Source organism: Thunnus maccoyii, chromosome 2 (assembly GCF_910596095.1).
Source record: "Thunnus maccoyii chromosome 2, fThuMac1.1, whole genome shotgun sequence".
NCBI classification, from domain to species: Eukaryota; Metazoa; Chordata; class Actinopteri; order Scombriformes; family Scombridae; genus Thunnus; species Thunnus maccoyii.
Genome location: NC_056534.1, coordinates 32,138,639 through 32,165,264, shown reverse-complemented (window position 1 = coordinate 32,165,264; position 26,626 = coordinate 32,138,639). Strand labels below are relative to the sequence as shown.

Sequence of the window (26,626 nt, the reverse complement as noted above, 5' to 3'; positions counted from 1 at the left end):
AACAAGCACCAGCCACCACACCTTATTTTTCTATTCGTTTATTCAGTCCATCACTTCTGAAAGACTCTTTTCCATACATGATCCTTTTTTCATTATGGCTTTTTAAGGTGATGATTTATGAAAGAATTACTGAGTAACTTTCGTTCAAGGCACTTGGATACAATTTTGTGCGTTGTTGTGGGAGGTTACTGTCAGAGGTCACTCTTACCTCAACTATTATATAATTAATTATCAGTAAGACACCAGAAGACACTGCTCACACTCACAGCTGCAGTGCTTTCCTCATCACCTTCTTCCTCCTCTGTCTCGTATCTCTAATTGGTCCAGATAAAAGAAACACTAAAATCTAACTATACTATACTTGAGAAAAACTGGTCACAAAAGTAATTAGCCAGAATGTTGAAGCATACACATCCCACTGGTCAGTCTAATTTTAATAAGAAGGCTGACCTGCCATCTTTGAAGATCTACCAACGATGAAGAGAAAATGATTTTTATCAAAAAGTGCTGCTTCCTTATTGAGGTGCTTAGTGTGTAAGGTTACTGAAAGAACATTAGCAAGTATACAACTCACAAAAAAATGACTTCTAAAAGTGTTTTCTTACCATTGTAAAAAAAAAAAAGTTATGAATCATACACTGTTTTAAGACACGTTTCATTTCAAATGAAATAATGTAAGAAGAATTCAAGATGACTTGATGGTTCAGAACCTTTAAGTCCATAAAATCATCAGATTGGTCCCTTTTCATAATACTGAAAGCAGAAAATCTCATCATGTACTTGGTTAAAAAGGCTTCCTACGCATACAGTCAAAATTACATACATAATGCTTCTGAAATGCACAGACTGAAACAGCATAAGATAATCAAACACAGGAGGATAGTTTGTAGTTATAGGGGTTTACATGAAAAACATGTAATGAGAAATATAAAAGTGTAAACAAAAAAGAAATGTGTCTGTTTCTAGTCAAGCAGGGAGGGCTCTGAAGGACGCATGACAGCGGATCGGTTGGGAGCAGCCGGGGGTCTTCTGCTGCAGGAAGAGAGAAGAGGTATTTGGGGGAGGGGGAGGGAGGGAGGGAGGGAGGAAGGGGAGAGAAGAAACATGCAAAGCAAAATATCATCAGATAGTCATGCACCATGATTCCCAAACCACCACAAAGCAAGAATATAAAATCCTCCACCAGTAACTTCTCACTTTCCCGCCAACTTTCCACCAAAAACACAAAAAGGCCTGAGAGAAAACAACTGTGTGTGTGTGTGTGTGTGTGTGTGTGTGTGTGTCTGTACGATTTTACCTGGGGATGCCCGGCGGCAGCGCAGGAGGGACGCGCGCTGGCCTGGAAGGGACAAGAGGCACAGAGTTGGGATCGCCTGCATAAGCCGTTTGGCCCTGTGGAGGGCCGGGGCGAGAAGGCACGGGTGGTGCTCCGAACGCCGGTGAGGGGTTGAGAGGGGGCGGGGGACCCGGGGTGGGGCCCCTCACCGCTGGGGGTCGGCTGGGAGGGGGTGCTGTTGCTGAGGTGGGGCGGGACGCTGGGGCAACACTGGGACAGAGGGACAGACATGGAGTTAGATTTCCTATAGATCAACCTATACCTACTTCTTAAAATCGTTTCTATACATGTTAATATCTGGTGTCTAGTAAGTACTCGACTGTTTCGGGGTTTTTTTCATGTCTGTTACCCTGAGTCCTTGGCCATCCAGGTGTCGTCTACTGGTGGAGGCACTGGGGTAGAAACAGTGGTGGTGCTGATGTCTCCGATGATGACCAGGGCCTCTTTGAGAGCGTGGTACATCCTCAGCATCTCATCTCTCCTCTGGGCCTGCTCAGCAGACTCCTCCATCAGGCTGCCCTGGTCCCCGGCTGAGTACAGGTAGGCCAGCAGCTCAGAGTGGATGAAGTCCTTCGCCTGGAGGTGGGAGAGGAGAAAGGAAAGGAAAGGCGTTTAATACAGTCAGGATGATAGAGTTTTGCTACACAGCAGATGTATCCACCCTAAATTATTCAAATTAACATTAAATATTTAATATTTTTAAACACTTAAAAGGAATCCATAATTTCCTTAATTTAAAAAGTCTCAACTTTTATCAGATCATAACTTTATGACATTTCCGCATTTGTCTTTATGGATATGGCTGACTCTTTACAATAATGTATACGTTTCGATATATTTAATAACAGTGAGTTAGGTGCATGTATTGGAACTACAAACCAAAATATTTTCCATACTTTGTCATGGGATCCCCATACTTTAATAGAAATTATTAAATAAAATTTCCATTCTTTTCTAGACTTGAGAACACTTAAACTTGCAATAATAAACACGACATTGACACACTGTCACACAATAAAGTTGTTATATCGAATGTGTTAGCAGACAGTTGACTATTTACACATCCAGCAAACACAGAGCAACATTAGCATTAGCATTGTGTTTCTGTCCACTTGACCAATGTAAACACAGTATTAACTCTCCTTTTGGTTCTCTGCCAACTCCTGTTAGAAATATCTGGCTCTTTAGTGGCTAAATGCTCCACTATGTTCACCAACTAGATGATTATTTTGTCTGTAAAATTTCTGGCTGTAAAAACAAATCAGTGAGCTAAAAGGTGCTAAAACGCTTCGTAAAGCTGAGCAGAACTATAAAGTCTGTTGAAAACACTCATCACTTTTTACATTATACACCTCACTTAGGTTGTGGAGTACTAAGCAAGATACTTGAAAAAGTCGTTCTTCAACCAAATAAACAACTTTCTAAACAAACAAACAATCTCCTAGAGAAAATTCAATCTGGTTTCAGAGCTAATCACAGCACAGAAACTTCTCTCACTAATATAATTAGTGATCTGAGACTTAGCACTGATGCTAATAAAGTTCTGCTCTGGTTCTTCTTGATTTAAGTGCAGCATTCGATACTATTGACCATGAAAATCCTCATAAATCGCTTCGAGAGCTGGGTTGGCCTCTCAGACTGCTTCCAGACATGCAAAATAGGGGGGAAATTTTCATTAGTCTTGGAGAAGATGTGTCAGAGAAATATGAAATAACTTCTGGTGTTGCGCAAAGGAGCTGCCTCGGGCCTTTGCTATTCTCAATACATATGCTTCCGCTAAGTGATGTCATTAGAGAACATGATGTTAGCTTCCACAATTATATGCAATTATCCGTTGAACCAAGCTTTAAACTCCCTGACTGCCTTTATGTCCGCAATCAATACATGAATGAGTAATAACTTTTTCAAATTAAATGAGGAGAAGACAGAAATCTTATTAATTAGCCCCAAATGAAAAAGTAACAGGCTCTTTAAAAGACTTGGCAACCTGACGCCCTTGATCAGACCAGAGGTAACAAGCATAGGAGTAATTTTAGACGCTGACTTGAGCTTTAAGTCCCATATAAACAAAGTGACTAAAACAGCATTCTTTCATCTCAAGGTTGCCTTGCCAAGGTTCAACCATTCCTAACTCAGCAAGATGCTGAAAAACCAATTCATGCTAGGTTGGACTACTACAATGCACTTTTTACAGCTCTTCCTTCAAAGTCCATTGAAAGATTATAGCTGATTCAGAAGTCTGCGGCTCGATTGTTAACAAAAACAAAAAAAAAAAGAGTCCAGTAGTGGCTGGATTACAGTGGCTCCCTGTGTCTTCCAGAATTGATTTTTAAGTCCTCTTACTTGTTTATAAAGTCCTCAATGGATCAGGGCCGAACTACATCACAGACTCCCTGTCGCTTTATGTTCCTTCATGAGCCCTTAGATCTTCTACTGTAGGCTTGCTAGATACCCATAAGCCAACCCAAAAGAAAACTGGAGATGCAGCTTTCTTCAATTATGCTCCCAAATGATGGGAATCATTATTATTATTAACAGCTTACCTAAAGACATTAGAGAGGCAGGCTCAGTTGAAAGCTTTAAATGACACTTAAAAACATCCTTTTAACCTAGCCTTTCTATAGCACCATTTTTGCACCATTTCTTTTGCACCATGTCCAACCATTTTTAAGACATTTTATTCCATTTTAAGGCATTTTTATCTTTTTCATTGATTTCTTATATCTTTTACAACAATGCGCTGTTTTCCGTTTTTCTTGTTTGCCTCCTTTTATTCTATGCATGTATTCCTGTTTAATGTTCTTAATGTCTCTCTTTTGTTTTTTATCTTTTTAATGTGAAGCACTGTGAGCTGCATTTTGTATGAAAGGTGCTATACAATTTTTTTATTATTGTTATTATTGTTACATTTGACCCATTGTTAATATAAAAATACTGGCTGATGATGACTAGTGGTAAAGCAGGAAACATACACTGTTGATCATGAGGTGCATGATGGTCTTGGGCATGAGGTCTCTGATAGACTTGTTGACGATGCCGATGTATGAGTCCACAAGGTTGCGGATGGTCTCCACCTGCCGCTCCAGCTGAGGGTCCATGGACACGGTGTCACTAGGATTCATCGCATCTTCATTCTCAGGCTGGAGACCGGGATAGAGACAGACAGTCGGAGAAGAAGATGTAATTATTCTTTTGTATGTGAACCCTTAAGTTAAGTTGGCTTTAAGTTCACATCCACACTGATGTAAATACATTTAAAAGCACATCTGTTTTTGTTTTGTTTTTTCAGTTTTAGCTTCCCATCCACAGTTACAACAGTATTTTTTAACAACCAAAACAGATTTTTTTTTTTTAATTGCTCTGCAAAGTGAATACATTTATAAACACCAGTGTTACATTGCAGCTTGGATGTAAAAATATATATATATGTGTTTTGAAAATGAATTAAATTTAGCGTGGAAGGTAAACAGTGGACAGCAGTGGCCTCGAGGCTAGATCTCCAGTTTGATTCTTGGGCCAGTGGAGCAGGTAATTAAATCAGCAGTGGTCACCTAAACTGCTCAGTTTGACAGTTCAGTGACTAAAAAATATGACTTTGTTTGTACTGTGCAACTTGTGTCTATGTGTATATATGTGTATATATGTGTATATATGTGTGTATATGTGTATATATGTGTGTATATGTGTGTATATGTGTGTATATATGTGTGTATATGTGTGTATGAAGTAGACAGTTGCTGAAAAAGAGCATTTATGCTCTACAAACATGCAATGAAAACATTTAAATTTAAAGTAAAAAAAACGTAATGCTGGAATCCTTTGTAAATATAATTAGTGAATGAACTATTTCAAATATAAAAACCTGGTCTTTCTCTGGGTAAACACCAGCTCTGAGGAACGAGGCCTTCCAGCTGTCGACATCCTCCTGAGTGTCACACGCCAGCTCGATCTGACGCAGGTCTTTATACACGTTCCTGTATATAACAGACACACAAGCAACCATTAACTAAAGATTGGAACGGATGAACATACAGTACGAATCACAGTTTCAGATGTTCGCGGTATATGCACCTCTGTTCAGTGTTGAAGATGGCAAAGACGTGTTTGCTGGACATGAAGCCCTTCTCCACATCTCTCAGCTTCAGGTTGTCAAGAGGCAGCATGTACTTCTTCTCTTTTTCCTGATAAATCACACACGCAAACACGCAGACAAACACTCAGTGAATAATATTTATAAAAGCATTAAAAGTTTTCTGTGAAGGTACAACAAGAAAGATCTAAATGTCCCAAAGTATGACCATAATAGGCTGGTGGCTTTTTTTTAAAAAAAGCACACTCTGTTCCCATCCCAAAGATAAAAAGAGACTAAATATATAATTTAGGACCACTGTTTTTCCTGTTAGCAGCCTTACCTCTTCATCTTTGTACCAGGAAAGAGACTCAGCAGTCAGGACAAACCAGTAGTCCTTTGATCCTCCCTTCATGATACTGATGTTGATAGTGAGCCAGCCTCTGCGGATCACCTGCACACGACAACAGTTGACTGAAATACACACCTCACCAGAGGGGTGATGTGGAGTAACATTAAAAACAGATGAAATCCCAAACTATTTACATAAAAAAAAAACCCACAACAGCCATGCAAGTTTAACTGTGTTCTTCATAAAAAAGATCAAATGCCTACTGAAAAAAACACCACAAACGCAGAGACTAAAAAAACAAAAAATGACAGGTTTCAATGAAAAGTCACCTGCTTTGCATCCCTCTCTGCGCCAGACTGACGGACAAGAAGACAGAGGGAACAGACACACACAGGGATAATGAGCAGACAAATGCAATACTCTCATCTGGGTGGTGTAACTATGAAAATACAGTTGTGCTCATAAGTTACATACTCTGGCAGAATTTGTGAGATGTGTTTATAGTGTTTAAAAGTTCAATTGTGGTCTCATCACTTCCAAATGACTTTGTTCCAGAAGTTTTGAGGTTTGTCTAGGTGCTGTTTGGCATATTGTAAGCAGGCCGTTTTGTGGCATTGGCACAATAACTCAACCGTGCAGCCTCCTTATTGTCCAACTTGAAACAGCCACACCAAGTTTTTGCAGAGGAGTCTGTGTTTCAGCTGAAGTTGCATGCGTTTTTTCTTTGCAACCCCAACAATTTTCCAGGCAGTTCTGGCTGAAATCTTTGTTGGTCTACGTGACCGTGGCTTGATATCAACAGAACTCCTTAATTTTCCACTTCTTTATCAGAGCTTGAACACTTCTGAACTACCTTTTCTTGCAGGTTCTTGACAGTTCTTTTGCTTTCCTCATGACTCATTGTCCAGTAAAGTCAGAGCAGCCCTGGATGAAATGTGCAGGGGTTTCTCAAGAGCCGAGAAACTCATTGACTATTTATACACAGACAATAATTACAATCAAACAGGTCACAGGTGTGGGAACTTACCCTTCATAGCCAGTTAAACCTGTGTGTGTCACCTTGTGTGTATATTATCAGGTCAAACATTCAAGGGTATGTAAACTTTTCATCAGAGCCATTTGGGTGATTTCAGTTATTATTATGATTTAAAAAGGGCACACACAATTATGTGAAAATAAATGGCAATGGCTTCACCTGACCACTATCCCCAAATAAAAGAAAGGTTTTCAGCGTCATCATATTGTCCAAAAAGTGGAAGTCAGGGTATGTACACTTATGAGCATAACTGTATTATGTCCGTAAAACTGTAGACAAAGTTGTTTGTACTTTCTCAAAGCCCCGAAAAGCTATTTTTGGGTGAGACATCATCCCAGTTTAAAGTCCGTTAGACTGGGAATGACACACTAGTTACCAGTAAAGGAGTGACTACTTTTTTGAGCATGATATCCAGTTCTCATAATGCATCCATGAGTGTAACTTTCACTTCCCTCTTCATTGTCGACAAGCACGAAACAAAGTTTCTCAGAATGGCCATAATGACCGTTGACTCCCCCACCCACCCAAAGAGGAAGTGACAAGTGGAGGTGCAGGGGGTAGGGTACTTACAAGAATCTCTCCCTGTGCCATGAAAAGGAGGAACAGTACAGGAGACAGAGAAAAGGGAAATAAAGAGAAAAGACAAAAAGGCACAGACAAGAGTATGTAAATGTGAAGCAACAAAGGGCAACAATGACAGGAGAGACGGGCTGAGACAACCACAGAAAGACAAAGAAATGAAAAAAAACAGCAGGAGAAAGCAGCTGCTATGATGATACAGTGGTGCGAGGACTCCATGTGTCTGTCTGAAGAGGTGATTTACCTGATTAGGCATGACTCTCTTCTTGGTAGCGTTAGCTGCCGTCCTTTGCTGGGCACTGCAGGAGAGACAGTCACAAAACATGAACTCAGATAGAACATATATTGCACATAAAAAACAAACAGACCCTTAACTTTTAAACCCGCAGGACTCCTTATGGCATGTAAGCAACGTTCAGATTGTTCACATTGGAGCATATAGCAGGATAAATGGATGGTTTGGTTTTTGGTGAATTCTACTTATTCCGTGTAATCCAGTGTAGGCGTCCACTCAAAAGTAGGGAAATACACCTTTAATCTGATCCAAGGATGAAGGGATAGTCTAACAAAACCACATATTATCGATATACAGCATTTATGTTATTGATTATTCTGCTTATTATCTTATTAATTAATTGTTTGTCGGAAAATTGTACTTCAACAGTCCAAAACCCAAAGACATTCAGTTTATTGTCACATAAGATGAAAAGGTGAAAAATGATGTTGGATTTTAGGAAGTAATTATTTGAGATTTTTAAAACTCTAAAATATTGATACCAGTATTAGTCTTAAAATCCAGACAGGATCTTGATATAAAGGGTTTCAAAGTAGATCAGACAAATCATAAAACTAATCCCCTGGCAGATGATGTAATTTGGTACCACAGTCCCTGATAACTCCCTAAACAAATTACAGATTCTATTAAATGCTTATGGTGTTATTTCAGGATATAAGGTGAACTGGGAAAAAAGTGAAATTATTACACTAACAAGTTTTGATTACACTGAGTATCAGCAAACGAGCCTTTTTAAGTGGTTTCCAAAAGGTATAAAATATCTTGGAATAACTGTAGTTATCTTAATAATTTGTACAAACTTAATTACCTCCCATTGCTCAGTAGAACTGAAAATGATCTACGTAGGTGGATTAATTTGCTCATTATTCTAATTGGCAGAGTTAACTGTGTCAAAATGAATACAATACCGAGGTTACAATATCTCTATCTCTCAAATCCTTTCCCATTCCACTACCAGAAACATTTTTTAAAACCTAAAAAAAAAGGGTATCTATGGAGAAATTAACATGGGATTATAGATTAGGGGGCCTTCAATTATCCAGTTTTTAAAAGTATTACTTGGCAGCTCAAATGTGATTTATTTCATCGTTTTTTTGAGGGTGATGGTGCCCCCTCCTGGATACAAATTGTATTGCATCCCCTGACAGAAGGTAGTCAGTGATTTTATTTATAAATGGAACTCCAGAATTATATACAACAGGACAGACAATCTTATTTTTAAGCATTTGATTAAAATATGGTGTGAGACTCATGGAAGCCTTGGACTGAAAATGGGACTGTCATCAAGAACCTCTGAGACAAAATGAACTCATACCAATGACTCTAAATAACAAAGATTCTGGAGACTTGGCATCATAAAGGGATCCAGCATTTGAAGGATTGCTGAGAAAAAGGACTTCTCATGTTCTTTGAACAACTGAGGAGGAAATATGATTTGTCCAGCAAGAACTTCTTCTTATTTTCAGTTGAGACATTTTCTTAGAGCCAACCAGTGTGAGAAACTGCTTCATGAGGGAAATGTATACACATTTATTTATAAAAACATACTCCTTCCTGCTGAATGAGTGCCCAAAGCCAGGTTTACACAAATCTAGACCAAGACGGGAATCAGACCTGCACACCTCTGGTCAGATTTATGTCAAAGCAGTTTGTCAGCTACCATTAATGCCAGGTACAGACTGGTGCACTATAATTTCCTCCATCACCTGTGCCTCACCCCACACAAACTCCATAAATAAAAACCTGAATTGTCAGAAATGTGTTTCAGATGTGGTATAGAAGTCAACTCCTTCCTGCACTGTGCATGGCTTTGTACAAAGGTCAGGCCCTTTTGGTGCGACCTCTGTGACACCTTGACCAAAATCACAGGAGTTACCTTCCCACTACAAATGAACAGCTGTATTCCTCTTGAAAAGATTACATATAGTCTTAGAAAAGGATATAATACCTTTTTGAGAATTTGCCAGCCTTACCTAGAGCATATGGGTACATCACTGATGACATCATAGGGGTTTAATCACTTCTGGCTAGCCTGAAGGCCTCTTTAATGATACAACACTGTCTTGTTGCAGTTTCTCTTTGTGTTTCACTCTAGGCACTGACTTAGAGTAAGACACACCTCCATCTCTGCTTGATGAACCTTATTAATCAATGAAGTGAACTGAAGTAACGTCTTACTTGGCAAATCCAATGAAGTCCTCATGGTTAGTGTTGATGTAGGAGAGCTCAATGTCAATCAACAGCAGCACCTGACGGGTAAAACATGACACATGTTTTGTACACAAAGAGGTGAAACTTACAGGTACAGTAGACGGCATCTCTCTCTCACTGCCTCACACACACACACACACACACACACACACACACACACCTGGTCTTTGGTCTTGCTGTCTCTCTCTCTGACATAGGTGGTGACGATTCTCTCTGTCTCTTCTCTCAGTCGAGGGTACGATCCCAACTGTAGACACACACACACACACAGAAAACACATACACTGCTGCAGGCACTGTGATGACAGAATACACACCTATGCAGGTTTATATAACACTGTAAACACAACTACGCCCAATTACCGACAACAAATATACAGTATAAATGAGGCAAGACATGTCAGAGATTAAGATCGAGGAGGCATGCATTAACGAGCTCCCTACCAGCTTGAGATTTCTTGTCAAACAAAGATGTTGCGATAATAATTTGTCTTTTTCAGCTCGCTTGTAAGAAAAAAGCGAATAGAAAATCACCATTGGCATAATTTGATCTCAAGCTGATGGCGAGTCTCAACAAATCAGGGAGTAATTAGGGGGGGAAAAAAAGACGTCCAGAAAGAGATGAAGGCTAGGGAAAGGTCTGGTGAGGTGTTGTGGGGTATTATGGGTGTCAAAGGTGCAGAAAATGGCATATTACAGGACAAATACATCAAAATCTCCCTTGACAGGACAGGGTGACAAACAGCCACGGTTGTGCCATTTTTGTGCAGCCAAGTTTCTTAGTGTGAGAACAGGGATCTGATTTTATAAGTGGGGGAGTGTGAGGGGGTTGTTAAATCACTGATCTGATTGCTGATGGGGTCAGTGGGTTGGTAGGGGTCCGGGATCAGAATGGGGCTCTTGGATTTGTCATTACAGCGGGAATCACAGGGGGAGGTGGGTGGTACGGGTGCTGATAGAAGCCTTCAAGCAGCGGTGAGGTGTAATGATTAACAACTAGACAGTGACAAGTTAGTTAATTTATCTCATATGTCTCTCTTACTTCCTCTGATTGCCTCATATCACTTTTTTTTCTTTACTTGCATTTGATTTCCTTCCCTTCACTCTCTTCTCATCTGTCTGTATTCATCACTTTTTAAATCTGTCTTTCCTGTTTACCTTTTCAGTGCACTTCCTGATCAGGGTGACAAGCTCGGTGACGACGAGGTCAACGCATTTCAGACAGGGGTCTTTCAGCTTAATGATCTGCTTTTTCACTATAGCCTCAAACGCCATGTCTGGGGTGAACAGGCCTGTCCTGTGGTGAGGCAGTATGGGAGTCAGAGGTGTAATGTCAGGTGAAGGAGGAGGCGATGTAGCGAGGGCCACAGTGAGGAAAAAAGTGGACGGTGGTAGAAAAATGAAAGCCGAAGTTGGATGGAAGAGTTTGCAAGAATGAGAGAAAAAAAAAAACAGTTTCAAGAAGGAGAAGAAAGATGAAGATTGAGGAATATGACAAAGAAAGAAAACAGGCATTTAGTTAGTTCTACTTCATGTTCAGAACAAAAACAAGCTGCAGGTTCTCCAAAAGTGTTTCCTGAGAAACAAACAAACAAAAATCACCTGAAGCAACTTTTGCAGAGAACTTTCGCTTCTTATATGTGTCAGTGGTGGAAGAAGTACTGAGATCCTTCACTCAAGTGCCAAAACAACAATGTGATAAATACTCCATTACAAGTCAAAGGCCTTCATTCAAAATCCTACATCTGTATAGGTACAGAAGTATTAGAATGTATTACATTATTAGATGGTTAATACTGCTGCAGCTGGTCGAGGTGAAGCCAGTTTTAATGTAGTAAAACCTGAAAGAGTCACAAGAAAAATTTGAGGGGTCCTGAGATGATCAATGGGGTAGGCAAGAATAAAAACAAAGTTCTGTTAAACAAATGTGTATTCATTTATAGGACTTTTCTCTAATCTTTGCTGTTTCTATGAAATATCGAAGAGTTTGACTTCTCTGGGTTCTCAAACATTTATTAAAATGAAACCATCTGAGGGGAAATCAATCTTTGGTAGAATTGTTTACAGCTCATAGACATCTGAAATGTGACCAGATGTTTTTTCTGTTAAGGGTGACAAGCCAAAACAGTTGGCTTAACAGGATTAATCTTCTTCTTTAGCAAGAAAAAAAAACTGAAATGTAGTGGAGTAGAAGTGAACAGTATCTCATTGTTGTCTTTGAGTAAACACACTTATTTACTTTCCACCACTGGTCTATATTGATAGCCAGCACACACGTTTTAAGCTGTAGCTTAAAACCAAGCCTGCAGCTTGTTTTATAATGAACCTGCACAGGAACATGTAACAGCCCGTCTGTTTCTGACCACACAGCCTCTCAGAGACACCATTTCAGTGCACTGCAGTATAGCCAGGATATTCAGATATATCCACTGATAGTCATGCAAGTGAACTTTAAAGCGAGACTGTATAGATAAAACCCTTCAAATGAGTTCATCCACTTTATGTTTCAATCCACGATGCCAAAATGATGCTCAAAAGCACATAGCGATAAACTAAACTATATCGGCTGCTTTATAAACACTGGTTGGTACCAAAATGGCTCCAGGTGGCGCTAAAGTTGGCCAATCTCTGTGGTGTATATGTATGGTTGTGGCAGCCAGGCAGGGGACCATGCAGTGATACCTTATTGGTGCACTGTCTGACTGTGTTGATGAGCTCCTGGATGACCAGGTCGATGCATTTCAGACAGGGCTCTTTCAGCTTAATGATCTGCTTTTTCACTATGGCCTCAAACGCCAGGTCTGGGGTGAACAGGCCTGTCCTGAAGACACACAGACAAGACAGACATGGAGACACGGAGCAGGGGGGGGGGGTATATAGACACACGGGAAGGAGTGTGAGACAGGCATACAGTACAGGGAAGACATGAGCAGTAAGACACTGAGGGAAGACCAAATGAGGAGTAGTGGAAATTAAAACTGGAAGAAGTGGAGTGGAAGACAGCCATATGGCCGACAAGCAGCTGGGGAGACTACATAAACACTGGCCACAGATAAAAGAAAACACAGACAGCAAAATACCAGACAGAGGAGCCAGCACGTTTAACGGAGATATGAAAAACAGGACAGACGCTGTGGGTCTTTATGAAGCTGAATGGACACAAACAAACAGCTGACAGACAGGCGAGCAAACATGAAGACAAATGAGAGCTACAGTATATGTACGATGTGTTTACAGGCTGTCTCAACTTGCCTGACTCCGTGGATGTTCTTGATGGCGTAACTGATCTCTTTCCTCAGCTCCTTCTCATCAAACTCCATCTAAGACACAGTACAAGAAAAGATGAGATATGCTATGCAAAATTAATGCTACTTCTAATTATACTGACTCAGTAATACATGAAGGCAGACATGAGGAAAAGTCTGTGACATTTCCTAGTATTGGATTTATGAAAGGAAACACATGAAGACATCAGTATTGATAAAGATCGCTACATCAGTAAATACCATTCCCTCATTATTATCTACTTAATTATGACAGCTTTAGCTGCTTGTTTACCCTTAGAAAAACAATCCTTGAAAAAAGTTATTTCTGTTTATAGGAAAATCAACAAGAGTGAGTCCTTGCTGATAAATTACAGGTACTAATATTTTTGTACTGGTTGCCATAGTTGGCCAAAAACGGCCTGTGTGAAAGTTTACATGTTATCATGTAATGGGAGGAAGTGGGAATTTTTATTGTGAAGGTACAGGAAGGGATGTAATTGTTGCTCACATAGGTGCTTTTCATTAAGCTAACGTGTCTCCTCGCTTCCCTCACTCATGTTTCTTCCTCGGACGGAGAAATTTAATTCATCCAACAGGACGTCCTCGCTCATTCCAGCGTCATTTTGAGGAGACAACAACAACTCATGATGCACATCATCTCAACTGACAAATATGTAGAAGTCAGCTATAAATATGTAGAAATTATTAAGTAGTCATTTAAACTCTAAAGTTTAACTTAAAATTCATGTACAGTTAATTAACACTCGACTTAATAATTTCTACGTAGTGATAGCTGGAAGGAAAACCCCTGATAACTGCTCCAATGTTTTATTATTTGATTATAGATCTATAGCAGCATCTGGCTGCATAAACCCGTTAATTACTGAAAGAACACAATCAACGTAAAGGATCAATAAAAACAGCTGTAGTCTGCAGAATATATTTAAATAAAATATTGCTTATTTAGTTTATGAAAGTCTGACATCCTTTTCAGGCTCAGGATGATTTTATAGGAGACACGCAGCTATGAGACATACTTGAAATGGAAAAGAAGAAAAGAAGCCTTTGGCTTATGAAGAAAATAATTAAGTTACAAGAGTGTTTTCTGTGATTGATTGATTCATGATTCACAAATTTTTATTTTACGAATAAATGTGAAAAGTTGCTGTTGGTGCTTTCATTCCTGTTCCACAGGTAGTTTGATCTGCTGTATTACACCAACAGCCCGACTGTTTACTGTCCCGTCAGATCAGCTGACCAATTAAACATTCGACCAAAGGGGTGTTGCTGTCCCTTAAAAAATTTCCTCTAAGCCTCTCCAGGAGCCTCCTCTCTCCTTGTCTCCTCCAGGTGCATTTAATGGATTGGAAGATCCTTGCTGGCAGAGGGGCAATGATTTCCGGGTCACAGGAGGAGAGGGGATGCAAGGAAGCATAAATGAGCCTAATGAAAAGCGCCTACGGAGTTTGTTGTGAACATGGCGGTCGCCAATGAAGCAGTTATCGATAACTTCAAGGTTGTTTTCCTGTCGAGTAACATTGGTAGCAGAGGATGGTTAGCAACTACAGAGTCCCACCATGCCTTGATGAAGGGAAGCCATGTGAAAGTTGGAAAAATGAAGTTGTACTTTGGACCCGAGTTACAGAACTTGAGACAATCAAGCAAGTGCTTGCTATGGTTTTGATGCTGTTGGGAAGAGCAAGAGAAACAATACCAGCCGATGATTTGAATAAAGAGACTGGTACGAACACTTTCAAACTTGACTATTTGTTTCTCAAGGAAGAAAAAGACCAAGCCTATGAAGCTTTGACCGGATTGTGAGAGACTGTAGTGTATCCATGGCGGACTATATAATCACTTTTGAACAACAATACTCTCAGATGCACAAGTACAAGACGGATCTTCCCAATGCAGTGTTAGCTTTCAAACTACTGGATACTGCATTCTGGGACAAAAAAGATCGACAAGTAACTCTCACAGCATGTACAGATCTGACTTTTACATCAATGAAGTCAGCATTGAAGGGGTTATTTGGAGGAAAAGCGTCTGCTTCCAAGATGGGAATTAACCAAGAAACTACCTACTGTATATAACGGAGCAGAGGCGACAGAGGGGCAAGTCATGGCCTCAAAAGTATCAACAGAAGACACCACTGCCTGACAAAAACCCACTGGACAGGTATGGTTGCAGATCAAAGTGTGCTGTTTGACAATCCACATTTCACTGGGCCGAGGTTTGTCCACACAAAGGTGAGCAAGTCAAGCTGACTGAAGATAGTAACACAGATGAGGTAGAGCAACATCACTCTGTACACAAAAAAGTCACCCACTGAAGCAGAACTCTTTAAGACAGTGTGTTTTGGTTCAGCAATTATCGATACCGCATGCACATGGACTGTGTGTGGACAGGAATGACTAGATAGCTACATCACTGGACTAAGCCAGAACAAGTTGAATGACTTCAGGAAAACAGAAACACTCAGTTGTAGATCCTTTTGGTATGGAGATGAAAAAGTGGTCTATTCCACTACAAAGTTGAAAATTCCTGCAAGAAATGGAGAAACTAAGTGTCATATTGAAACTGATGTATGCCCAGCTAACATTCCACTGCTTTTGAGCAAAGCCTCTGTGAAAAGAGCAGGGAAAGTACTGAATATGGAAAATGACAGGGTGGTGATGTGCAACAAACCTGTAAAACCTGACTTTACCAGCTCTAGTCATAACTGTGTGAACATTATTGACAACAAAAAGAAGAACATTCAATGGGATGACCAGATCTTGGCAACTGCAGAAGATGGCACTCCAAAAGGAAAAAAGAATGAGCATGAAGAAAGCCAATGTGAGGATGAAATACTGACAATCTCAGAAAAAAATGAGCTCAGCAACAAAACAAAAAATCTTATTGAAGCTTCATAAACAATTTGGTCATGCTTCTGCTCACAGGCTGGAGAGGCTTCTAAAGAGTTCAGGCAATAAAAATACAGAATGTAACACCATCCTGCAGAAAATTGTGAGTTAATGTGAAATATGTCAAAGATACAGAAAAACTTCACCAAAGCCTGCTGTTGGCCTACCACTGGAGTCTCAGTATAATGAGACTGTGGCTGTAGATCTGCATGAACTTGAATAGGGTGTGTGGTATCTCCCCATTATTGACAAGTTCACACGGTTTATTGCAGGCAGCATTCTGGCCACAAAGAAATCTTCTGAGATCATGAAACACTTTCTCCATGGCTGGATAAGTGTGCATCCACCTCAGAAACCGTTTGGTGACAATGAAGGAGTTTAACAATGATGAGGTGAGAGATATGGCAGAAAACTTCAACATAAAAATAAAGACAACTGCCAACGGCCATGGAGCAATAGACTTCTGGAGCGACACAACCAAACACTTGGATCACACACTGAGATCATAATGAGAGTGAAGACAGGTAATTGTTGTGACTGAATGGACTGGGCTCTTAAGGCAAAGAACACCAAGCAAAATGTTCATGGCTACAGTTCTCATCAGTTGGTTTTTGGACAGAATCCCAACCTGCCCTCTGTGCTAACTGATAAACCCTCAGTTTTAGAGGGCATGACAAAAAGTGAATGGGTGGCCAAATGCATCTCTGCTTTGAGATGTATCATTAGACTTAGCAAAACATGAGGAGATAAAGAGCTGGAGTAATAACAATGTGTCCAAATATGAAATTAGGGATGAGGGACAGAAGGGCATTTCTACCAGATGGGTATGCGCCCTCAAAGAGAGACACTCATTGGACCAGTACCAAAAGCACAGCTTGTGGCTAGAGGTTTTGAGGAGTTAGAAGTGTCAGAGCTGCAAAAGGACTCACCCACATGTGCTACAGAGTCAGCTACTTGTGGCAGTGATTTGTCAAAGACAGTGGACACTTCATTCTATGGACATAAAATCTGCATTTCTACAGGGAATGAAACTATCATGGGACAAGAAGCTGAGAGTGAATGAACATTAAGGAAGATCAAATAGTGTGTGTACGGTCTGGCAGATGCTTCCCTGTACTGGTACAATAGAGTAAAGAAAATACTGCTGACACCAGAAGGAAAAATGTCTTAAGTTGATCCAGCTGTTTTCTGTTGGCTAGATCAGAACTGTGCTCTAACTAAGGTTCTTGCCTGGCATGTGGATGACTTCATAGGGGGGGGGCACACAAAGTTTCTTCACAATAGTAATTCCTCAGCTCAGATCTACATTCCAAGTTGGACAAGAGGAACATGAAAACTTCTGTTGTGTGGGAATAGACTTTGTGACTGTTGACGGAAAATTGCAAACACACCAGGAAAACTACATTCAGCATATGCAGCCCATACATATAGATCCTTCACGAACTGTGGAGCAGGACTAATCTCTCTGTGAGGAGGAAAAGGATCAACTCAGGTCCAAGATGGGCCAAATTATCAGGGTTGCAAGAAAGGACCGGCCAGATGTAATGTTTGATGCCAACAACTTGGCGTCAGGCATGAAAAATGCAATTGTGCAGACTATTTATGAAGCAAACAGAGTAGTGTGTAAACTTAAGTCCAAGAAGGACTTCCAATACTTGGGCAGAGACAGTGCTTTGAAGATGAGATGTGTTCAGTGATGCCACATTTGGAAATCTTTCTGGTAGAGGCACTCAAGGAGGACACCTTATTGTTCTAATTGGGGAAAATGGAAAGTTCTCACCCCTTTCTTGGAAGTCAAAGAGAGCCAAGAGGATTGTCCGTAGCATACTTGCAGGTGAAATATTGGCAATGTCGGATGGGACTGATAATGTTATCTTTCTGGCTACACTCTTCTCTGAACTGACTACTGGTGATAGTGAACATGCTACACCAGTAACCTGTGTCACACACGATCATTTGCTGGTTGATACACTGAGGTCCACAAAATCAGTCACTGAGAAAAGACATCTGGAAATAAGTAGCACTAAAGCACTTATCAAAACCCAAAAGGTTGAGCGAGTCCTTTGATACAACACAAAAGAACAACTTGCGGACTGCCTTACCAAAAAGGGGGCTTAAGCTCTCCAGTTATTTAATGCACATAATAAAGGACAATGGAAACTTGATCAAGAACAAAGTCTCTCTTTGAGTCACATTTTATGACTTATGTTGGAGGTCACAAGGCTCTAGCTGAATACTGAGAATACCTTGGAAATTTTTCTTTGTAAGAGAGTTTGTTAAGTTACAGGTACTAATGTTTTTGACTGGTTGCAATACATCCATTTGGCCTGTGCGAAAGTATACATGTTATCATGTAGTGGGAGGAAGGGGGAACTTTTACTGTGAAGGTACAGGAAGGGATGTAATTGTTATTGTACATGGAGTTCATTGTGAACATTGCGGTCGCCAATAAAGCAGTTATCAAATATCTTCAAAAAATGATTTTGTTATTTTTATACTGTTGATGATGTCAGATGTCTATATTAAACCTGGTCAAAGGTCCAAAACTTGAAGTAAACTTGTATAAAAATGCTCCCTGCAAGTCAAAATGCTTTGCTGAACGCTTCGTTTGCAATGTCACCTCTACTTCCTCCTTGTGATGACATCAGAATGTGCGCATGCTAACGGCCATCTGCTCTGTGCCTTGTTGACGTTGTCCACTCTCATACTCTTAATTGGGTTCGGGCTCAAAAATGTGCGGATATATTTCAAAAGTTTCCATTTCAAGTAAAGAAGGAGAAAAGGAAGTGAAATCCAACTACTACTTTTTGTCTACGTAGCTTCCCGAGCTGCCTGAAGTCTGCCGAGACGCAGCTTCCAGCAGCTAACCAATCAGAACAGACTGGGCTCATCAGAAGGCGGCCCTTAAAGACACAGGAGCTAAAACGGCCTGTTTCAGACAGAGGCTGACTTGAGGGGCTGCATAAAGGGCCAGTATAAGATAAATAAGGAGTTTTTGAACTGTAAATCATGCAGAGATATTCCAGTAGAGACATTTATATCTGATGCATTTATAGATTTATGAAATCTATAAATGCATCAGAGATGAACGAGAAGGAAAATGTTGTTTCAAAATACCTCTAGTATTATCAGGATTATTAGAAATATTCACTTCACAGTGAACAGTAGTTGCCATTACCTTCTTTGATGATGGAAAAGTCCTGTTTCTCATTTTACTATAATATACCTTTTGTATCACTTAATTCAAATATTCACTTTTTGTCCCAACCCCAACACCTAACATTCATCATCATGTGGACTGTTCTTATGGATCCCAGGAGAAGAAACAATCAGCTAATATCAATCTTAATGTCTTAACAAAAATAGACATGATAACATTCATCACCTTCACCAGCTCGAAGGGGAAGCGCTCATGAAAGATGCGGTTGATCTTCGCTCCACCAGACAAGTTGGAGGTGTCCACCTGATCCCCAGACCCCTCGATGCACTTCTCAAAGTCCACGCCAAACTGCTGCACCATCCTGCACATTGTGTGTTGTACAAGAGAATGTCTTAACTTCTTGAATTAATATGTTTAGGTGTTTCTGCATCTGTGTGTGTGTGTGTGTGTGTGTACTGACTGAAGCAAGGCCTTGGTTTTACGTGTGGGGTCATCAGGGCGGAAGTTCTTGTACTCCTCCACCTCCTTTTCCAGTGATAGCAGCTGGCTTTGCAGCTTACTGCGTAACCCTGGCAAGGTGTCGCGGATGTGGTTGGTAAGTTGCTGGAAAGAAGCGAAAAAACACATATTTTACCCTAAGTTATATAATAAGTCACCCTACCTCTTCTTATTATGAATAGTAAAGAATTTTAATGCTGAGGAAGTCTGTGATTTTATTCTTTCCACATGTGTTTGCTCTTGGTGTAAAGATTATTCTCAATGTGATGAAGGAGAAGCAGTTCAATGATGGATATTTATATAAAACAAGCACACAGACAATTACAATGAATTTATGAAATTAAGTTCATAAGACAGCATTGTGAGGCAATAACTGCAAAACTTCCCTAAGAGAATATTTCCAGCCTTGAATGTGAATGAAAAAATTAAGCTTAAAACTTAAAAAAAGTTCACTGTATGTCCTTGTGATTGTTGTAAACTTAACATGATGCATGTTAATTATTCTGTTGTATGTCTGTGTGTATGATCAGGTGTGTGTGTCTGACCTGATTGAGCGTCTTCTGCAGGTGTGGCGTGCCCATGCGTTCTGCAATGTGTCTGTATGCAGGATGGGACAGGAAGAACTTCCTCTCAGCAGCCAAAGCAGCTCGAATGTCTTTCTTCCCATCGATGTCCTTTTGACTGCGGTTTACCACCCCGATGTAACCTAAAGAAAATACAGACAACACACCCAAGAAGTTTTTTATGGCCAAATAGACGAATGTTCTTGATCTCTGACCCAAATCCAATTCCATTTGTTTCACTTGCTGAAGACAAGAATGAAGACAAAAAGTAAAGCATCACCGAAGTGTTAACCTGTCCAATTACTTTCTACCCCATAAAACAATATGTGCATGTGCGTGTGCATGTGTGTGTGCGTTTGAGTGTGTGTGTGTGTGTGTGTGTGTGTGTGTGGTCTCACCCCTGCGGAGAGGCAGTAGTTTGTTTTCCAGGATGTCTCGTGCGTCCGTCCCCTCATCCATCAGGTCCAGCTTGGTGATCACACCAATTGTCCGGAGACCTAAAAGAACAAAGGTGTAATTGTTAAGATGTTCTTATATTTATTCATACATGCAACAGGGTTTTTTTAGGATTTACACAGATCTTCTACATCATTTAGGCAATTAAATCTAATCACTCAATGGAACAGTGTTTTACTAGTCTATTTGTAGTTTCGTCAGTACAGCACACATTGCTTAAAAGATATAGACTAAGAGTCTACAGCCATGCTCGAAGCTATGTGAGGGAATGTCATTGGTTTTGCAAGTATTTGGTCATAAATCTAGTGGACCAATTAAAATTTTGAGCTATGGCGCTAGATGAAAAGTAATTTAGCATGAGGGGAACATGAATATCTGCTCTGTAATTTCCTCAGTTGTTGAGATATTTCAGCCTGGACCAAAGTGGTGGACTGACCAACTGCCACTGGCATGACAAAAGAGAGCATTTATATGCCAGCAATAAAGTAAAAAATAAGATAGTAAGCAAAATGTACTGTTAAATAGAGAAAAATAAAAAATATAACATGATAATGTTGTAAAACTGCTTTACTCTAATGTCGTCATTTTCCATGAACCTACTGTACAGTCACAGGCTCAACTTGAAATGATTAATAACATCCTCTGGATTAAATGAAAGATGTCCAAAGGCAGAGATAATTAAATGTAATTACAGTGTATCTCCAGTAATCTTATTTAATACATCTAGCTGCCAGGAAGTCTTTTAATAGTGTAACTGTTAATTATTGTGACGAGCTGGCTGCTGCACTGAGGCAAAGATTAATAGAAAGAAGAAGAGTGCTAATGGCTGCAAGACACCGCAAAAGTAATTACATCTGTATTAAATTAGAGCGCAAAATGGTTATATTTCGGGAAATATCAAAAGAGAAGGTAACATACAAAAGACATACAGATTAATATGATCATATCAAACAAACACATGCCTTCCTAAAACACAAAGTAACACAACAAAAGCTTCCTTTACCCTGAGGGTCCACCTCCTTCGCAATCTTGAGGGCGTCGGAGTTGGCCAGATCGGTGTTGGCCGGGGTGACGGCCAGGATCAGACAGCTCTCTTTGGTGATGAACTGCAGCAGCATGTCTCTGATCTGGTGCTCGATGTCCACAGGCTGGTCTCCCACAGCCACTTTGGTCATCCCCGGTAGGTCGATCAGGGTCAGGTTCAGCACTGTGAGACGTTGTTGGGGGAGGAGGAAGGAAGGAAATCAGTCAGACAGAGGTTGAAAACCCTTGTGAATGTGTGTGTGTGTACAGTATGCGTGTGTGTTACCATTAGGGGAGTAGACACGGAGGTTGATGGGGATGGGGGAGATGCCCTTGTTGGATCCAGTGAGCCGGTCAGTCTCTGCTTCAATCTCCAGACGAACCTCATCAAAGTCCACAAACTTGCGCCCCTTACAGTGCAGGAACTCTGCATACTCTACATGGAGAAAATGAGAGTTTTAGACAAAAGAGAGGGTGACGAATTGATAAATATAGAGACCGATACCATGATGGAGGGGACAGAATGAAGAAGATGACGAAACGAGGGATAGAGAAGGAACTTTGAGGGAATAAAACATGTAAAAGGCAATGAATTTTCTAGTATATTTCTGAGAAAGCATGCTTAGTGTGTTAGTGTGTGTTTACAGCAGTGCATGTGTTCATAGATGTGTCCATATGCATGCATATGCTGTACAACTTGCCTGCATTACTGTTGACCAGCTGCAGGATGAGAGGACGACGGGTGACGATGCCAGATCCTCTGGGCAGAAAGTCCCTGAGGGAGAGAAAGAGATTAAGTTTAATACATGCAACTGATATGGACATGGATACAGACACAACAACACAACAATATTCTAAATCAAATGTTAAAGACAAATTAATTCAAATGGTGTCAACATACTAGACCAAAATAAGAATTCCAGCTGTAAAATTGACCCCTAGTCTCTTCTTTATTAACGTATGCAGGCCTTTGTCTGAGTGACTGCATTATTTATGCGAGGCAGAGATTGACTTACAGGGATGTTCGTTATAAATACTGCAACGAGAACGAAAACATGTCTCTCTGTTTCCTCTCCTTGTTACATACACGTTCATCAGGATGGAAACTCCTGTTCAATAGAATTGTAATCATTTCCAGGTCACTGACGACACATCTCTCCAGGCCACGAGAATATGTGTCTGTCTGTCTTTCTGTCTGTCTGTGTGTTTGCCAGGTCAGCGGCAAACACTGAGTTTCAGTTTTAGCGTGACATACAAATGTACTAAGACATACTCATCTGAACACATATTCAAACACACACCGCTGTGCCTGTGTTATCCTCTGCTGACAGAGCATTCAGGAAGTTACACAACAATTATTCCCATCCTATTTCCTCATCTCTTCCTGTTTCTTGTGAAAGTGCAACATGAGTACAATGACAATTGCTGAAATGATTTGATTCTTTATAATTAGTTGACAGAAAATCTTTTCGAAATTTATTCAGTAAAAATCACAAACGTTTGCTAAAATGTGAGGGTTTGCTTCCTTATCATGGTTGTACTTTGAGCAACGTTGGGTTTTGAGCTGCTGTTTTTTTCTCTGTTAACTTGCAAAGGGTTCTTCTCGTTTTTGTTTTTTTTGTTGTTCTGTTTTTTACATTTTTTAGTCCAAACCAGTGGTTTTCAACTACAGCTGAAACAATAAGCCAATAAGTCAAACAGAAAATGAATCAACAATAATTTTAATTATCATTTAATTGTTTTAGTCATTTAAAATCAACCAACAATGACAATTTTTCTGTAGTCACAGTTTTGTAAATGTGAGGATTTGCAGCTTCTCTGAGTATTTTTTCGTTTTGGATATTTGGTCAGACGAAACAATCTGAAGACGTCATCTTAGGCTCTCAGAACCTGTGATGGGCATTCATTAGACTAAATGATTAATTGATACATTTAAAAAAAAAAAACAGATTAATCAATTATGAAAATAATAGTTAGTTGTAGCCGTATTCTCAACATTTTGTTCTTGTGTACTTTATATGGACCCTTCAAAGTACAGAAATAGATGAATTAATACTGAGAATAAGCCCTGACAGACTGAAATCCACTCCAACTAAATAAAAATGAATAAACAAACTGATCTCACACACTAGTAGTACACCTCTGCATGCCAGCAGCATCAATAGAAGGCTAATTAACAAACACGAAAACAGCTAAGTGCCCATGGTGGGTATCTGGTACCCAGTGTGTCATATACACATGACAGCGCAGCTGGTGACATCACTGATGACCCCTGCACAAACACATCAATGCCCCTACTGTCTCCCCCAGCCGCTGCTCGGGACTCGGAGACAAAAGGCAACAGGAAAAAAAGGAGACGTGGCTGCCTAATCAACATTCCCTATCTCTTGGACAACAAATGAAATCATTCTGAAATGTAGGAGAGTCAAGTGTTCCAGTTACTGGCACCTTCACTGAGAGATAAACACATAAAGCTGCCACAGTTATCTTCAAGAGATTACTTCTGCAGCAACACGACCATCTTCTCCCCCTTCCCTTTCCTCCTGAAGTGATTCTACTAAGGGCGTGTGTTACTATTTGACTCTTTGACTGCAAAACAAACAGCCAAAGTGATTCTTTCGCAAATGGTTACAAACTGAACGGACTGATTGTAACATGACGCATTAATGTAACTGTTGGTTTGCTGGTATTTGGCATCATCTGCTCATTCGGATTCCTTCGAACTCATTCATCTGCCCCACAAGGAAATGAAGCAGTGCTGGCGTGCTGAGAGACTCCTGCCCCTCTCAGCTGTACTCTCTGTTTATCTCCCTAATCATTCATTTATTAGATAACAACCTCATCAAACCTGCCAACAACATTTTTACACCTCACCTTAAACGATAAAACATTGACCTGACCTGTGTAATGTGAGACCTATATGGATGTATTTACAACCTTAAGAAAGCAGTCTCGAGGAACAGCCTTTGTAAATGTTTGACAGATGGGCCTCATATGTAGCAATGAGATGACAGAGCAGTCTTCATATTTCTGTTAGGAAACTTCTTTTTTTTAGCTGTATAGATTTAGGATATCGATCTCAAGACTAAAGTCACTTTTAATTACCTTTTAAACCAAATTCCTCCCCAGTTTTTTTTTGTCCCTAAACCAACAGCTGTTTGCTTGCGTAAAATGCGCAATTATTGCTCGTGAATAGCTCAGCTCCAAAATGGAAAGAATCCGCTGGAAAAACGTTATGAACTGGGAGGCACCGACACTAGAGCGCGTAACCAAGTGCTTAGTTGGCGACTTTTACGCAAAGGCTCCGCTCAGTTTGTACTGAAAGAACAGTTACGACCTAAAGTTAAAATCCACATTCACAGTGTCAGATTAATCCAAGACTTCATATAAACGGTACAACCTCCCGACGAAATTCTCCAACACGGAGCTCTTCCCTGCGCTCTGGCCGCCGACGACCGCTATCTGCGGCAGGTCCAAGTTGCAGCTCTGTCCGATGGAGCTGAAGGCGTCCTGGAGCTTGTTGATGAGGGGAATGAGATCTTCCATCCCCCGGTTTCCCATTGCGGCACTTCGGTTAGCCCACCGGCTCTATCCTGCTCCCCTCCCGGTTAAACAAGAGCCAAAGGGTCGCTCTTCCAGAAAAGCAAAAGTTCCCAGATGGCAGTGCAGTCTGTTACGAGTTTATTTCATTAAAAACAAAGCAGTAAAGAGTCGAGAGTCCCGGCTGCGGTCAGAACACAGACGACATTAATAACTGAGTGATTGCTTGACTAAAGTAGCCACATTAGACAGAAAACTTCTGTCATCATCCGGTCAGGCGACAGACAGCCTCCGCCGGAGATGGAAGCTCCGCCTCCAGCGTCACCATCCTCTGTCATTGGTCCGCTGGGACGTCTGTCAGTTTACACGTACATGTCATCATTTTTACAATATCATAGTTTATGGACTTGCATTTTGTCATATGATGAACGACAAAACATTTAAATCTACCTGGTTTAAGCCTGCTAGAAGAAATAATTAATAACTGTTACAATAAATTCAAAAAAGTTCAAATTTGACCTCTTTTTATTTGGAGAAGATTATTTGAAAGTGGCGTTTATTTTTATTTTTTATGAGTGTATTTTATCATAATTTAGTAACAATCTTCAACGCTTTCAGACCTGTTTGCTTTGATAATTGCTGTTGCTGTTTGTTTTCTTCCGTCATGTTTACTGGTTAACTTTTATTTGAGAATTTACAGCATATTTGTTTTCCACAACATCTTATAATTGAGTTAGTGCTGTCCATAGACTATATCAAGTCTTATTTGTCACATTAATCTGACGATGCTGTTTGCGGATGTGGAAACTTAAAGCCTCCAGTGCACAAACACTAAGGAGACATCCTGTGTCCAGCAGTTAAACTGTTGAAATTAAAGCTATTTACATATTCATAGATTCTGGATTTTTCAATATGGGAGAAGGAGGAGATGTCATTTTGAGGATTTTAAGATAAGAAAACAAGATAATTAAACTTATTATCTTATCTAGATTACTGAACTTTTTTTGTGGAAAAACATGTCAGACACAAATTATTATTCCAAGCAGAGTATTCTTATACATCTTAAAACATGTCTGGAGGGGATCTTTAACAAATATTATTCACTAAAGTGAATCAGTAAATAACTAGTTATTATAGAGCAAACATAACAAGTGTATAATGCAGTATTTATTCCCACAAATGAGTCTTTTGGTTTTTTTTCTCAAAATATTTTATGTTCAAATACTTTTTTTCTTTTTCAACTGCTGCCTTAATATACATTGTAAAATGTAAGTTTACTTATGCTGTAAAATAATGTTGATTCTTCTTCTCAGCATTTTTGCTCTGTGCAGTCAGTG

General features: G+C 40.1%; 1 protein-coding gene across 5 annotated transcripts; it reads right to left on the bottom strand.

Moving 5' to 3' along the window:
- Positions 1-22: 22 nt before the first annotated feature.
- On the bottom strand, positions 23-25,572 carry LOC121912416 (dynamin-2-like). Of its 5 annotated transcripts, none has more exons than XM_042434548.1 (21): positions 25,150-25,572; positions 22,451-22,524; positions 22,036-22,185; positions 21,730-21,933; positions 20,669-20,767; positions 20,253-20,413; positions 19,670-19,812; positions 19,435-19,570; positions 13,130-13,197; positions 12,560-12,698; positions 10,039-10,125; positions 9,846-9,916; positions 7,617-7,671; positions 6,087-6,113; positions 5,749-5,859; positions 5,408-5,517; positions 5,199-5,310; positions 4,309-4,476; positions 1,686-1,912; positions 1,298-1,546; positions 23-1,032 (listed from the first exon to the last, which is right to left on the bottom strand). In XM_042434548.1, the coding sequence occupies exons 1-21, from the start codon at positions 25,308-25,310 to the stop codon at positions 963-965; spliced, it is 2,622 nt and encodes an 873-aa protein (XP_042290482.1). In that variant the 5' UTR covers positions 25,311-25,572; the 3' UTR covers positions 23-962. The 5 variants fall into 5 exon arrangements, with proteins under 5 accessions (XP_042290482.1, XP_042290487.1, XP_042290488.1 ...); XM_042434553.1 differs by having other exon boundaries at positions 23-1,029; XM_042434554.1 differs by lacking the exon at positions 6,087-6,113.
- Between the last annotated feature and the right edge of the window lie 1,054 nt (positions 25,573-26,626).

Bases quoted from the DNA above. Each gene is read 5' to 3' on its own strand.
- LOC121912416 (XM_042434548.1), bottom strand. From the start codon at position 25,310: ATGGGAAACCGGGGGATGGAAGATCTCATTCCCCTCATCAACAAGCTC. The intron at 19,813-20,252 runs GTCAGACACACA...GCTTCTTTCCAG, and splicing joins TGCAGAAGACGCTCAATCAG to CAACTTACCAACCACATCCG. The intron at 7,672-9,845 runs GTAAGACGTTAC...TCTCTCCTGCAG, and splicing joins GACTTCATTGGATTTGCCAA to TGCCCAGCAAAGGACGGCAG.